The sequence below is a fragment of the Cystoisospora suis genome (assembly GCF_002600585.1).
Source record: "Cystoisospora suis strain Wien I chromosome Unknown contig_1582, whole genome shotgun sequence".
In the NCBI taxonomy this organism is placed as follows: Eukaryota; Apicomplexa; class Conoidasida; order Eucoccidiorida; family Sarcocystidae; genus Cystoisospora; species Cystoisospora suis.
Window position 1 is genome coordinate 66,211 of NW_027154382.1, and position 15,924 is coordinate 82,134.

The following is a 15,924-nucleotide window of genomic DNA, read 5'->3' on the forward strand; positions in this document are numbered from 1 at the left end:
TCACTCTCCTACATACTAAAGTCTTCTTCTCTGTGCACAGAAAGCACTACTGTCGTCCAGGACAGTTTGTGTCGTTTCTTTGAAAGGTCCCAAGCGCCCGAATTGACAGGAGCTGCGATTGTTCTATCACAGGATTCGTAGGACCTTGGCTTACGTCATACGACCTCTGCGAGGTTCAAGTGTACAAGGGTGCCATACGGATGTGTCTGTGGGCTCTTTCTGATGCATTGGACTGTGCGTGAACTTTCCCTCCACATAGAAGGCGAGTCTTTCTGAAGGAGAAGAAAAGCTCAGCCTCTCCGGAAGCTCGTGCACACCTACCATGCATGCTGGCTGTCCGCTACTGGTGAAGCCTAACTGCGATAGTTAGGGAGCTGGTAATGAGTATGGATTACAGTGGATTTCCTCTGTACAAGCAGATCTTTTCTCCAGGTATCAGATCATTTGGTTCCTTTTTTCTCCTCATGACTCAACGCTTGTGTGGAACGCGTAGTTCAGCAGGAGGCGGTGAGCTCGATGTTTATCCGCCTGCGTTCCGTCTCCTTTTAACTGACACACACGGTGCCTTGAAGGAAAGGCCTCTGTGTATGATCCGAGCGTTGGTAAGAGTTGCGAAGCCCATGGAACGCAAGGGCTACGGAAGCAAAGAGCGATGTTTGGCGTGCTTAGATACGGGAAACCCAACGGAAGAGAAACAAGGGGAGGTCATGAATGCCCAGGGTAACTGTATACCGGAGAAAACACGCTGGATGGATGACTTTCGGGGCGGGCTAGCTGAAATGTCTGCATGCCACTGGAAAGACGTGCCTGCACAGCTAGCTGTTTTGGATCGTCGAGTGTTTATCCCAGTCGTCTCGTATCGTGATACTTTCTAGGAATTCGAAGAGAAACCCGTCCCCAATAGATTTTCCCCAGCAGCGCCTTGGCTCATGGAAGCTTCTGTGTACTCGGGTAAAGCGTTGGAACATGTCAGCTTGCCGAGATGTCTTCTCCAAGATTCGAGGAATTTGTCTGACCCAGCAACTTCAACAGCGGACCACATCGAGTATGAGTGAGTGAATCGACTTTGTCAAGTCTGTCTGCGTGCTGGGCTTCTTTTATGCTATCAAGGGGAAGTCATCGGCTTCTCCTGACTTTTCGTGGTAGCTCATCTACAACCTCTATTTAGGCTTTTGTGAAAGAGGTCGAGAGAAGACGCAGCGCCGGTCGTGCCGACGGATTTAGATTCTCATGCCGACGTGCCAGCATTCTTTCTTTCATCGAACTGCTTGAAATTCTCGCGAATCCTTTTATCCTTTGTCGCCATTTTCATCTTCTCGCGTCGTTCTTTCCGTTGCTTCTAATTTAGATGCAGAGAGGTTGTGGTAGCCCCTCAGTCACAGCTAGTCTTCTGTCAAGAATTCATCCGCTACTCTTCTGAACTTTCTTGAGGCTTCGATTGTTGCCTGTCGTCCATCTTTTCGCAACTCTCGTCAGCCAAACAGGCGAAAGGTCGAGTCTCGCCCGAGGTCAAACAAGACCTGTGCAGATTTCTCTAGGTTTTTCTCCACTGATTTATCTTAGCTTGAAGACAAGTTTTACTACTTCTCATCTCTTTTCTATCTTTTCTTCTCTTCAACAGTCTTCTCTTACATCAGTCCTCTGATCTATGCCGCCTCGACTTCTTCACAATCTCGCTCTAAGAAGACTCACAGATCCCGCTTCCAGGAAAGTCAACGAACTTCCTTTTTCTCCTCTCCGTCGTTTCTCGCGATCGCAGCACACATTCATCTATCGTCTCCTTCTGAGCCTTCGTGTTCTTCAAATTCTTTTCAAAAGTCAGCTTTGCTTTGTTAGGAATCGGAATCCTCTCCCAATACAAGAATCCGGTTTGCTTCTCTTTCAGACCTGGGTAATAATCTCCGCTCCGTCCTCTTTATTTCTTTTGTCTTCTTCATATTCTTGTTTTCCTCCGTCGAAATCGATCCGACAGATCTGAGAAAGCTCGTTGAACCGTTCGATAGAAACCCCCCAAGTCTCCCAAATTCTCTTCTTCCGCTTGGCGCGTCCAAACAGTCCTTTCTCTGTCGCTCACATGCAACCGTCTTTCTTTCCTTCTTTTCTGTTTTCTTCTCAAGAGACCCCTCCAGAACGTGGAGGAGGAGAGTCTGTCTGTCTGTCTGTACATCGGATGAAGTCTTGTGTCTAGCATGGTGTGCTCGATACAACTTCACTTAGCAAGTTCAGTCATAAGTAAACAAGCCTCTTTGCCTCAACAGGAGATCTCTCCCGTTGACTATCGCTGTCATGTCTGTATGTATAAATATGGATGAATATGGATAGAGATGTATGAATATGCATGTAACTATCCATATGCGTTAGAGGTACGAAGGAGGTCCACATCTCATAGTTTTCTTTCTCAAAAGAACGTCTCCTTTTTATCGCTTTCTTAAAGAGAGAAGGTGGTTCACTCACGCCCCCCTCTGTGCTTTTTTGTCGATGTCTGTCTAGACCTTCTCTGTCCCTCTTCCTCTTTTGTATCCTGTATGGACGTTGGAACGAGAAATTTTCGTCCTCTATCTTCCTTTGCATGTGTATCCGCATGACTTTTCGACCTTAGCAAAGGCGTGGGAGCACGCAATGTAGCTGTAAAACGAGAAGTTCGTCGCCTTCTTCTGTAGTTCTATCCATGTATATCTCGCTTAGGAGTGTCGAGCGGCGAGGAGGCAGTGGTATATATTATGATCTCTCTTTATGAACATGCAAGAATGCTTATGTTGTCTCACTTCAAACACACAGAGGCTCTCGTCTCTCTCTAGATACTTCTGTGCTTCACGCTATACGGAAGAGATACCCCTCCCTTTCACAAGTCGCTTCTACACACTGTCTACCCGTCTACAATATCTCTATCTATCTATATCTACATAGCCTATGACATGTTGTCTACACATGAAGATATATAAGTCTATATATGTATGTGTATACATGGATAGATAGAGAGCCTCCAATCCATCTTTCTCTTCGTCTACAAAGCTTTTCCATTTATTGCTTTTCTCCCCCGCTCAAGAACCAAGTCAAGCACTCTCGTCTTCTTCTGCTTCTTTCTCTCTTCTTTCCTCTGTCCTTTCTTGTCTATTTCTTTCTCCTTTTCTTTTCTATTCTTTCTTCATCTTCTCATCGTATTTCTCTTGTTGAAGGCGTGAAGCAGCCTGGATGTTCGTATGCCTCTTGATTGGGCTCGTCAAGTCCTTGTACAAGAGAGCCAAGAAGAGTTAGGATGATCTACCCATCTTTCTTGAGCTTTGAAGAGACTAAGTTCATTTAGACTTCGTCGCTGTGGAGAGATTTCTCTTCTCTAAAGTTTCTTTCCTACCAACAGCTGCATGCAATCGCCGGGGCTCTCATATCTCTCCCCAGTCGATCATTAAGGGAAACGGTGTAGAGAGTGACTAGGGCGTCTTTTCTTTCTATACTTAGTTTCATTTCTTCTTCTTCTTTCTCTTCTTCTCGTCGAAACACCTCGAATTCTCTTGTTCTCTCAACCGGCGAATCTTCGCTTCATCCCCAGTCTTATTTCGCATCGACTTCATTCGCTTCTTCTTCTTCTTTTCTTTCTTCCTCTTCTTCCCTTTCTTCTCACTTTCCGATTGGTTCGATTCCCCGGCGAGAACTCGTACGATCGATCAGCCTACATCCTCTTCTTATCCTTCATCTTCCTCCTCCTCTTCTTTCTCATCCTTATTTTGTTCTTCTTCCTCTTCCTTTCCTTCTTCTTTCTTTCTTTCTTTCTCCTCTTCATATCTCTTTCTCTGACTCCTCTCATCCCTGACTCGAATCAGGAATAGGTAGCAGTCGTAGACATCCAAACAGATCTCTTGTTTCTCTTTTCTCCTTCTTTCTTTCTCTTCTCCTTTCCGTGGGCGAACCTTCACATGCTCCAGCGTCTTCTCTTGTGTCTGGAAGACCGGCACGATGAAAAAGTTTACGTCTTTTGGAAGTAGCTCAAGTAGCAGTAGCAAAAAGAAAAAAGCGGAGAAGCGAGATAATAGTACGGCAGGTCCTCACGGGCTCGATGGAGGTGAGCGGAATCACACAGGAATGAAAGAAAGAGTTAGGTAGATGAAAGATAGATAGATAGAGATAGACAGATAAAGAGACAACTAGGATAAGAAGAAGAAGAGAGAGTTTTAGGACGTCTCTGTCTGTCTGTCTGTCTGTCTATGTATTCATGTCTAAGAGAAGGGCAAAGCGACCCAACTTTGTATCTTCTTCAGTCTGGTGCTGTAGAGCGCCTTGTTTCTTGTGGCTTATTTAGTGGTGGAGGGCGTGAGCCTGTCTTGTGAATGACGTAGCTTGTGTTTCTCATAGATAAGAAGCGAATTAGAATGCACTCGGGAAAGGAAGGGGGAGCTGTTCTACGAATCAAATGTCCCTTTTGTTCTTCTCATCAACTCTTGCACGGAGATCTCTCCAGATGAGCATACCACTGGACCTCTTTTGGCTAACTCCCGGGTCAGCTATCTCTCTTCAGCCAATCTACCGAAGTATCTATCTATCTGTCTATCTCTCATCTATCTCTCTGTGACTTATTTATTTTTAGTCTATCTTCCTATCTTTCTTCCATCTACCTGACCATCTAGAGGTACCTACCTATACGTATATGCCTGTCTATACAGATATATGGCGGTGTGAGGACGGTGGATATCCTCCGAGAGGTAGACATCCTGTCTTTCTGTCGACAAGTGAAGAGGAGACTCCTCACAGTCTGTTCTTCTTTTTATGGAGAAGATACAAATAAGTAGAACGAACTTCCACAGCCATGTAGCACTTTACCATGCTTTCAAAAGAACGTAGATATACATCTTCCCGTCTATTCTTCTTCATTCACCCCCCTCGGTTTTCTCTCCTCTCTCCGTGATCTTCTTCGTCTTTTTCAATGAACATAGGCATTCACATCGTCCTTTTCTCTTTTCTCTCTGTCTTTTCCTTTCTATCTCTGATACCTGGGGGTGTCGGTTCTGTCTGTCTTTTTTCTTCTTGTTGTTCGTACAGCAGAAGGTCTCCTCGATGCTGGGTAAGTACGTTAAGGAAAAGTGTCTCTCTCTCTTGATGAGACCCTTTCGAAGCGAAGCTCCGTCTGTATTCTCGTGTACATGTTGAATCATACAATGCGCATGTCTTTGAACTCCAAATGCAGACATAAAAGAGTCACGCTGATGTCTATGGAGCTTCACCTAAGATTCCTCTCTGTATTCATGGGATAGATTCAGGTGTATGCACACCGCAAAGGGACTGTGTCTCTCTGTTTCCGTTGTCTAGACACTCATTCTATTTCTACACAAGTATATACATCGATGGCTTCTAGGTATAAACCTTTCTTCTTTGATTTGTCTGTGGAGATTATAGAGAGGCTCACTTCTTGACATCGGGGTGGTGTCGACATCTGTATGGTATCCTTTCGAAAGATAGGGACGTCTCATGCTACCAACAAGTAGCACTCTATGAAGCTTAGCTATGCCCTCGTGTTCTACCTGTAAGAGAGTAGAGTGATGACTGGTAATTATGCTAAGGAGACAGTAGATATGGAGTTATGAACTTTCTTCAAAATTCGTGATCTCTATGGACATCCACTCGAGGAACGAGTTTCTCTCTTTGTTGCGACATGTTTCAAAGAAGGGGGACATGCCATGGGTGATGTGCAGAGGTCTTTGTAAACAAGAGAAGAACAATTTGAATTCTTCTATGAATCGAGATGAATACAAAACATGTCAGTTACAAGAGAAGATGGAGCAGTAGGTTTGCTATTCTGTAGGGAGGCGATGGCAGGAAGATGTCGATCTATCGTTTGGGGTGTATGTACACCAGCGCGCGGAGTGTATGTACACCACCTTAGGACTCCTACTTCCTATAATGGTCGTGAGGGGTCTTCTTGACTATTTCTCACAAACACTATGAAGCCAGGCATAGGGTCTGTAGGGGCTTCTGTCTGGATCTTCCCAAAGAGTCACCTCGAGTAACCTACGAGGCGGAAAAGGTTCATGTATCGAGTTGAAGAGATCTGATCACTGCAAGACTACGGACAGTGTATGGGCAAGAGTCCCGTGAAGTTCTTCTCTCTTCATCTGTATTGCGTTGATACGATTTGGGAGATTCCGGAGAACTTCGCCAAGAAAAAACACCAGCAGATAGGTAGAAAGAAAGAAAAGGGAAGACAGGACCGAGAGAGTAGAAGAGAGCTGACTGACTCCCTCGTGGAGAGAAAGGGAGTAGATCTTCGAGGGGATTGTATGGGTCGAGGTGTAGCTACATTGGTGTTTAAGAGAAGTCAGCTAAGAAAAGACCCCACTTATCTAGGGCTGTTGTAAGAGTCTCTTTTCCGTTCTCGCCACCGTTTTCTTTCCTTCACAGTAGACTCCATCCACCCTCTACTAACTCTTAGCTAAGAACTCCCACACTCCGAGAAGGGAAAACTCACACCAAGCTCAACCCCCCCCCCACCTTCCCCTTCCTTCTTCTTCTCCTCCTCCCGTGGTATCTTCTCGGGGCGGTGCTGATGCCTTTTCTTCGCCCAGCTAGTGTGTCTAGCTAGCTATACTCTCCGTTTCCACCTGTGTGTCTCTCTTCTGCTCTGTGGGTGATGGATAGAAAAGAACCGCAGACAGACACGTTCCTTTAGGAGACTTTGCAACTGCAACGAGAGTTGCTAGACTCCTGAGACTTTCAACGCCTCCTCTGCGACTTGATGGATACATTTCTTGATAGATCTTTCTCCCCCCATCTTATTTCTTCATCCCTGTGTGTGTCTGGATATTCTTCTTCCTATTCTTCTTCTTTTTCAGTGCACTGAACGAGCTTGAGATGCTTCGGGCGGAGAACGCTCACTTGAAGCGCCTCATCGCCGAACAGCAGACTGAGGGAGAGGGACGAGGGGGAGGTGCAGCAGGCGGGGGTGCCAAGTGGTAAGTACAGGGGAAGAAGAAGAATATACTCATAAGGTTCTCGAGGATAGATATCGACTTGATCTTTGCATGCGAATTGGGTGGCTTGCTCTTGTTGAAGTTTCCTCGATATGATGCATCTTCACGTATGTTGGGAGAGAAGGATCGGCAAGCGAGGGAAGGGTGATCTGTCTGACAAGGCAGGTGCCTTGTGTGTTTCTTTCACGTGAGAGAGAGAAGACGCCTCTTTCTTTGTATGTACTGCCCGAACAGAAACAACGCCACCCATATATATATATATATATATCAAACTGCCGTATATATCTATATGAATCATATACACATGGAACGCACACAATCCAGGTGTGTCGATGTAGGTATCTCTCTATTTCTATATCTATATGTGAGTTCAAGGAATGGACCTAATTCTCTCCTAGTGGGAATCATCCACAAGGGGGACGAGTGTTTTCTCCCAAGAATTGAGATAGATATGCACTACGATGTAACTTCATGAATTCTATCCTCTTCGTTCTTCTTCACTATCTAGCTATCTCTAGTCTAACAAGATCTATATATCTGTCTTCAATCCGTTCATAGTTCTTCAATCTCTCTCTCTATCTTTCTATCTCTCTACCTGTCTTCAGTCCATCTATCTGTCTATCTTCACTCTAACAATATCTCGCCATCTATCTTTAATCTGTCTATCTGTTTCTAGTCTATGTATTTGTCTTGATTCGATCACTCTGTCTATCTTTGATCGATCTATCTTCAATTTCTCTCCCCTTTCTGAGTCTCGGGAGAGTCTTCTTCTCCCTCCATAGGACTGTTTTTTTCTCTCCATCCCCCGTCTCTTTTCTCTTCTTATGTGTCTCTTGTGGGTCTCTCTCTCTCTCTGTTTGCAGTTTTGCAGAGCTCGCACATCTGCGACGCGAGCGAGATGAACTTCAGGTATGCTTCATGGAGAGAGAAAAGAGGGACTCCTACGTCCACCCGCTCTCTCTCTCTCTGTCTATTCTCTCTCTTTCTTCTCCGCTTCATATCGCCATTCTTTATCTCACATTAGACAGATAGATAGATAGATTAAAGATAGATAGATAGATCAAAGATAGATAGATAGATAGATTTCTTCTCCTTGCTACAAGGGAAAGATACGACTGTTGCGATACTTGTCTGACTAGTACTAGGGGGATATGACGGACAACCTCGCATCCATACAGAAACCAGTGCTTACACGCACACATCCATCCATCCATATACACACATGTACATATGTATAGATGTATATATACATACACACGTACTCTATATGCTAATATCCGCACGTGCCTACACACGACATACCAACAGGCGAACACGAGTGCAGATACGTAGAGAGACAGGTGCCATAGACCTAGCAGTATCTGCAACTATCCAGAGACTAAAAACTCATGTACAGCCATACATATATATATATATACATATATATAGAGAGAGAGAGAGTCTTTGCTATACAGGAGGACTCACCTTTCAGAGCCCTTTGTTGGATTCGCTTTTTCAAGTTGGTTCTACTCTTCCTTTCTTACTGAGGATCTAACTCTGAAATATCGCACGGACAACTTTCCTTTCTCACATAGGACGAAGCTTTTTTGGATTGCATGCCAAGAGAATCGACCGAATCTGAGCTGATGAGAGGTTTCTCTCTCATAAATCTCGCCCCATTCTTTTTCTCTCTTTCTCTGTCTCTTCTTGCTTTCCCCTCTTCAGCGTCAGCTTGCTACTCTTCGGGCCGACTATGAGGATCTTCAACGAGAATATGCAAATCTACAAAGAGATCGGTAGGACAGAAAGGAATGGACGCATCTCTCTCTACTCTCTCTCCTTCTTCTTCTTCACGTTCATCTTCTTCCATCAGATATCGAGGAAACCCCTGTATGCGCATGCAGCCTGCGAGACACTTCACTAAGGTCTTTTCCCACTCGTGTGTCGATACGTTTGACTCTCTTGGTATTTGAAACTATTGAGATGGGGTGGAAGGGAGAGACGATCTTTCTCTCTTTCTCTTCTCGTTGTTTGTAATGAAAAGTTACGAGAAAGAAAGAAAGAAGAGGAGGGGAGCTGCAGTGAGGGATGGGGGTGGTGGATGGTCGCGACTTTATCCGAGTAGAAGTAGTAGGAGTAGAAGAGGTCTTGATTCTCTTGTCACCTAAGGCTGATCGCTCCAAACGAGGAGGGGGTCTTTCTTGAGTTTTGTAAAGAGCTTTTCGTTTAGGCTGTTTTGTTTCCTCCTGTCTAGAGGGGGGGGGTTTCCCTCTATTGGTTTTTCTTTCAGAGCGTTTGTTCTTTCTCGTTCACATTCCTGACCTTTCCTTCCTGAGAAGCAAAAGAAAGAAAGAACAAGTCCTGTTTGCCTAGACAAAGAGAAAAATCGAAACAGATATAGGTAGATAGCTCAAAGGGGATCGATTAAAGACGGATAGATAGAAAGATCAGAGAGAGGTAGATCGAAGATAGATAGATTTAGATATGTACAGCTCACCCATTCTTCCATAAATATATATCTCCGTATCTACGTTTGACGAGTACGAGATGATTGGAGATCCTTCCTTTTCTTCTTCTCTTTTATCTTCTTGGGAGTGAGAACGAAACTTTTTCTTCAGTTGACTTAACATGTTCCTCATTGCAACACGAAACATGGCTCTTCCTGATTTGGAAAGTCTTTTTTTCTTTCTTTCTGTTGATCTCTTTCTTCTTCTCTTTTGTGAAAGACTTGCTGGCTAAGGCGGTTCTTTCTGCTTGTTCTTTCTTGTCTCTCCTTCTTCATTCCCTAGACGTATGGAGGTAGAGGCGCTTCATAGCAAGACAAGGACAGTAGAGGCGCAGATCGAATTCCTAGGTCAACAGCACCAACAAGAGCTAGATGAAAAGTAAGGAACAAAGAAAGAGTGAGAAAGAAAGAAAGAAAGGAGCTTTTCCTTTTCTTTCATATGAGAAGAAGATGAAGAAGAGAAAGATAGCAACTGCATCGAGCTCTTCTCAGTTTGTTCCTTTGTGTCTCAATGGATAATTTCTCGAGGTCTTCACGTCTCTTGGTGCTTTTCATGGCGGTAGACATGACTTCTACGGTGTCTATGTCTGTCTCTCTCCCTCTCTTGTTTCGTCTTCTGATCTGATCTGATCTGATGATCGTCGCTTTCTTTCTTCCTTGTCGTCCCCATGCAAATGCCCTTGAGTCTGTCTGTTCTTCTCTTTCTTCTCTCTCCTATCGAAAGAATAGGTCTTCTGCTTTCTCTTTTCTTTTCTGAGGAGCAGGAGTCCGGATCATCTACGATAAGAATGCTTCCTCAGCCTCTCTTATATGAGAGCTCTGCATGCATAGACTTCACTGTGTAGGAGGCAAACCAGAAATCTTTAAGGAGCTTTTTCTCTTCTTCAAGGAATGAAAGATTCGATTCGGAGTTCTAAGCAGAAAAGAAAAGAAGACAATGAACGTGAAAAGCGGCATCACATTGTTTCTTCTCTTGGGGTGTCTCTCTTTCATCCTCTCCATCTCCCCTAAGAAATTACAACACTTTCTTCCTCTTTTTCTTCTCGCCGCTCTGCATTTTCCTTCCCTTTGTCTTTAGGCTTCTCTATGATGGGTTTGAGAATGGCTCTTTCTGTCATGTGTCTTTTCTCTTTTGGACTTTCACTTACATCTTCTTGTTCTTTCTTCTTCTTTTTCTCCTTCTCTCTTCTTCTTCTTCTTTATAGAGAGAGCCGCATTCAGGAATTGGAGATGAAGCTAGTAGACCTCGAACAAGAAGTTGAGCTAGCTCAAAGCCCTCTTGCTGCTCCTTATTCACAGTAAGATCATCAATCTTCTCTCCTCTGCTCTTGTCTTCTCTTTTTCTTCTTCTTCTTCCTACTCATGAGGCTAGTCAGAAAAAGGGGGAAAGCGTTTCTTCTTCTTCTATAGTCAGAATGTCTTTCTTCTTGTTGTTTCGCCTCTTTTCTTTTCTCTCGAGGCTTTTTATGCATTCATGCATGCACCGGATGGATCTCTTAGATGAACTTCGTCCATTCAGTCAGTCGCGCCTATGAAGGGATGAAGAACGGACGCTTTTCTTGGCTCACTGCTTTCTTCTTTCGTATTTCTCTCTTTCATGTTTGTCTATGAAAGTCTTGAGAGAGGGAGAAAGAAGTGATGTAAGAGAAAGAAGAGAAAGATCTACCCCTAGTTCCAGGAGAGAGGAATGGAGAGCGGGTTGCCATACATGCAGGCGTGCATGCATGCAGATCTAGTTTTTCACATAAAAAGACTAAGAGGATTGCGAGGTAATTTTCACAAATCATAATAAGTGCTGCGAATGAATGAATGTCTTGTGTATGTACAGAGCCCGATCTCTAGACATGGATGAGATGAAGGATCGCGTTGCAGATCTAGAGAAACGTCTACAAGTAGCGAAGGCCGACAATCAACGGTAAGACATAGGACATCCCATCAACCAAGAATACGATGCATGGGTTCGATACCTGCTGCCTCCTTAGGTCGATAGTCTTGTGTGAGAAGAAACTCCCTTCCAGTCGCCAACATGCCTTTCTTATTAAAACCGCATAGGGAGGGAATCGGTTACCTGCGCTAAGAATCTATTGGAAATGTCTCTCTCTCTCAAGCAAAAAGAATTCAAAGATCATGGCCAGCTCTCGCCTTTCTCTCTCTCTCTATATATATATATGTATCTATCTGTCTGGATATGTATATGTATAAATCTTTATATACATGTATGCATTCGAGGGTTGGGTACAGCTACATAGATACGTATGTATACATATATATATATGCATATATATCTGACGTGTGTGTTTGTATCTATATGTATCTTTTTGCTGCTTGACGAGGTTTGGAAGGAGGTGTTAAATGTTCTTTTTTTCCCTGTCTGGTTGAATGGAGTGATACAGACAAAGACGCCTACACTCTGCAACCCTCAGAGAACAAACACATGTATCTACATAGATGTATATCTGTCTACATAGATACATAGATAGATAGACGGCTTTATACACTCTGCTCTTCTGTTGCTTCTTACAGGCGGGCAGAGGAGACAGATCGACTGAGAGAAGAACTTCAAGATATTAAGGCCCGCGGCACTGATGAGGGGTAAGGAAAAGGAGAGGATCTAGAAAAGATCTAGCAAACTCACAGAGGGAGATAGCACCAACAGCAGCAGTAGCAGATATTCTTTCTTTCTTTGCACGCATGCATGCATGCATGCATGCACTCTCCAACCCTCATGCATACTGAGCGGCGAGCGCCCCTTCTGTTGGGAGTTGTGTTGATCTGGTGAATCGAAAAAGCGGCGGCCTTGCGCTTTACCTTCGAGAAGGAGGGAGAAAAGGATCTATGTCGCTTTTACGTATCCGTTATCGTCGATTTCTCTCACAGCATCTGGTGCGTCGAGAAGACCCGCCGTCTCCTAAGTATGGATCTCAGATTCGATACAGATGAATAAGATACATGTACGCACGTGTGGACGTATTTATATATATATAGAGAGAGAAATTTATGTCTCCGCATACGTGTGTATGCATATATGTGTATGTGCATAGCAGTTGACTACCGTGATAGCTTCGACCATCTGTGGTTTTCTTGTTTCCTTTTCTCCTTTCTCGCTTTCGTTCAGGACGGTGGCATCTATCAAAGCAGAGAGAGACTACTTGAGAGCTCAAGTTGAAGAGTGTGAAGCGAAGGCAAAGAACTACCAACTTAAAGCGTAAGTCATCATTCATACGTCGTTGAGTTCGACAGCAGCCCCACTCTCTGTCTATCCATTGTGGGCACTTCTCTTACATGTATGTCGTTTTCGTACCTGGAAGGGGTAGACTAAAGATACATTGGTAGGTAGATCAAAGATAGACAGATTAAAGACAGATACTCTTATTTCATTCGTAACCCTGTGGGGCGGAGTATTCTCTTCATGACTGCTATGCTGTATGCTCTTTCGCCTAGTGGTGTTATGTTGATGATTGGTAAACTCCCCTTTCTCTCCTATCACTACGGCGACTACCTTCTACTGTATCGAGTGAGGTGTACATACACCCCACTCATCCCTCAGTTCCTTCTTCACAGGATGCAAAGGATACGTTCTCTTGAAGTTCTTTTCACTCTCTAGGGGAAACCAATGTATGCAGACGTACCCATCTCTCTCTATAAGCATGACTGTATATCTGTGTCTGTCTACGGTGTCATGCTTCTTCGCTTTTTGTCTTTTTTCTTTCTGTCCCGATTTCAGAGAAGGGCTCGAGGACCAGGTCGAAAGACTCTGTGATGAAACACATAAGAAGATGGAGTAAGTACCTTTCCTTACTTGACGTAGACGGACCGAATACACGAGGAGAAGAAGAGAAGTATACAATTCTCTTCTCCTGTTGGGAGATCGTAGCAAGGAGAAAGAAGGGATGTCTTTTGCTTTCTGAGTGATGGCACAAAACTACAGGGTGTGTTTGCCCTCTACAACAGAGAAACTAGCAAACATACGTAGAAATTGTATTCGTACACACCTATGATACACACATATCATGTACGTACATACATACACATCCACATATACGTATACATACATATTCATACATACCTCATGTGACCCAGAGTTCTCTTTTCTCTTGATCCCATGGATATATATATATATATATATGCTTAGACATACAAGGGTGTTGTAGTGTGAGAGTCTTTATGCTGGAACAAGGTTACTCAGTTAGTTCACATCGTACCTAAGTAGGAATACGTATGGATACGTTTTATGTCTGTATAGGTGTCTTCCCCAATGTCATGTTCGCCCATTCATGCACCAAGATAAAGAGACCTCACCTATCTTTCGTCTATCTGCTTGTCATCCACCTTGTATGCATGCATTCTACACCTTCAACGATAGAATTTTTCTTCATCTCATTTACTACAGGTTTCACCGCTAGAAAATCCTTATGCACATACATACGCCTAGTGCACATATGCGTTCTCGTCTCTCCCCATATATATAGCGTGCAGATATACATATGTATATATGACGTATAGGTGTATGTATGCAAACGTATATATGCCGTTGATGTTGATAGATCTCTATTTATGACGTTATGGCCAACAAGGCTAGAATGGATGTCTATCTCCAAGGCGAGTGAGCAGTCGATGGAGTCTGTAGAAACTTTACCATAGCAGGGCAGAACGTAGAAAGGCAAGCACATAAGCAGTTAGATAGAAGGTGCCTATCGTTCTTCTTTACACAATAAGGGACCAAGAAAGATAGTAAGGTAGATTCATGTTTTCTCTTCCTTCTCTTCCACTTGGTCATAGGAGATTTGTACGTACGACATTTCCATCTAAATAGTTAGAGGACACGTGTTAAAACTCTTCTTCTTCTCGAAATTTGCATGTATGTATATGCATGCATGTGTGTACTTTTTATCTTTTTCTCAGACTTGTTAATCGGTTAGAGGCTGAAATCTCGGACCTGCGACTTCAGTAAGGCACTACGTCGTTGGTTGTTCTCGTGTCTCTCGTTCGAAGACGTCTCTCGTCTTCACGTCTAACTAATCCTCTGTCTCTCTATCTCTCAATGTCTCTCTCTCTCATATATATATACATATATAGATTCTCATATATGTGCAGGCAATTTTGAAGCAGGCCTACCTACCTCTCTATCTATACGTCTGTATGTGTATCTGTCTGTTTGTGCGGTACCTATGGCGAAATATTTCTAAAATGCGTGCGATCTTTCTTCAAGCAATTTGGTCCCGTGAAAACACTCGTCGCTTTAGACTATCTTTAAGCAGAGGTCACACCTATCAAGCTCACAGATAGATAGATAGATAGGGACAGGCGGTCTGGAGCTACGTGCATTTCGATATGCTTTTTCCTTCCCCCGAAAACGATGCTTTCTGTTCCGCTCTCGTGCCTCTTTCCTAACACTTCAATCAGCGCATGTCTTATACATGCAATTTGTTGATCTTATTTCTTGTATTTTGTCGTTCTTCACTTCTTTCTCTTTTCTTTGTGCCGATAGACTTGAAATGGCCAAGACAGGAGATAGTCGGCGAGGGGGCGGTCTGGCAGGAGGTTCAGGAGACACCTTAGGTGACGAGACAGCAGATGTCGCAGAACTGCAGCGTCTCCTGAAGGAGAAAGAGAAGTCTGTTTGGGATCTAAGCGATCGACTTCTCCAAATTAGCACGGAGAAAGATCAACTTGAACAGGCACGTGAAACGTTTTTCTTTCCAAGAAAAGAAAAACAAGATAGAGACGCAGAAAAATAGAGAAAAAAGGAAGAGGAGAGATGTCTGCGGTTCTGGTGTACATACACCGTAAGGATATGTGTGAAGTTGTCCGGTCATTTGATGAAACGATGAGCGAAGTCATTAGAAGAGCGCCGGACAGGAGATCTACAATGAGAGGCAAATCAAGAAAAAGAAAAGAAGAGAGAAGGAGCGCAGAATAAGTTTGGTGTTTACGTAGGTATCTGCATGTACGCATACGTCGGTATGTGTGCATATACATCTATCCACGGGTGTATGCATGTATCTACAGAAAGAGAGGTAGGTAGTGGGCTAGATGTACAACATGTGACCTATCTTCTTACACACGAGTATTTTCCAGGCTCATCCGCCTGGATTTCCTCTTCTTACTCGCTTCTCTTCCTCTCTCCCTTTTCTTGTATATCATGGTATCCATCATTCTTCCGACGTTGCTAGCGCTATTCTCGTGCAAACTCATCTCTCTGTATATACCCCGACAGGGTTATCTCTGTGTGTGTGTGTGGATGATCTTGACCAGACGATACGTCAAATGAAGCTGTCCCAGCCGCCTGGGGAAGGTTCTTCTTCTTCTGCCTCTGCTTCAGCGACAACTGCATCTAGCCAGCCTCTGACGCCTTCATCTTCTTCAAGTAAGAAGAAAGTTAGTAAAACAGCCCTAACGGAAGACAACATACAACTGCAGCAGCAAGTCAACCAGCTACAAACTCAATTAGCTCAAGTAAAAGAAGAAGCGGAGCAGAAGACT

The 15,924-nt window shown here is 43.9% G+C and overlaps 2 protein-coding genes across 2 annotated transcripts in view; both read left to right on the top strand.

Moving 5' to 3' along the window:
* Nucleotides 1-1,002: 1,002 nt before the first annotated feature.
* Nucleotides 1,003-3,965, top strand: CSUI_003516 (uncharacterized protein). The gene has a single exon (XM_068063712.1). It carries the CDS (start codon nt 1,649-1,651, stop codon nt 1,976-1,978), a length of 330 nt encoding a protein of 109 aa, XP_067924319.1. The 5' UTR covers nt 1,003-1,648; the 3' UTR covers nt 1,979-3,965.
* Nucleotides 3,966-6,818: 2,853 nt separating this feature from the next.
* Nucleotides 6,819-15,924, top strand: part of CSUI_003517 (uncharacterized protein) — an 18,178-nt gene continuing 9,072 nt past the window's right edge. Inside the window, exons 1-12 of the mRNA XM_068063713.1 lie at nt 6,819-6,938; nt 7,820-7,865; nt 8,661-8,731; nt 9,725-9,820; nt 10,647-10,739; nt 11,270-11,356; nt 11,965-12,033; nt 12,557-12,646; nt 13,166-13,222; nt 14,344-14,388; nt 14,930-15,123; nt 15,764-15,897. Coding sequence (XP_067924320.1) covers nt 6,838-6,938; nt 7,820-7,865; nt 8,661-8,731; nt 9,725-9,820; nt 10,647-10,739; nt 11,270-11,356; nt 11,965-12,033; nt 12,557-12,646; nt 13,166-13,222; nt 14,344-14,388; nt 14,930-15,123; nt 15,764-15,897 — 1,083 coding nt within the window. The 5' untranslated portion in view covers nt 6,819-6,837. The remainder of the gene's footprint in view (nt 6,939-7,819; nt 7,866-8,660; nt 8,732-9,724; nt 9,821-10,646; nt 10,740-11,269; nt 11,357-11,964; nt 12,034-12,556; nt 12,647-13,165; nt 13,223-14,343; nt 14,389-14,929; nt 15,124-15,763; nt 15,898-15,924) is intronic.

What these genes read in the sequence shown, in the direction of transcription:
- CSUI_003516 (XM_068063712.1), top strand. Translation starts at nt 1,649, where the DNA reads ATGCCGCCTCGACTTCTTCACAATCTCGCTCTAAGAAGACTCACAGAT.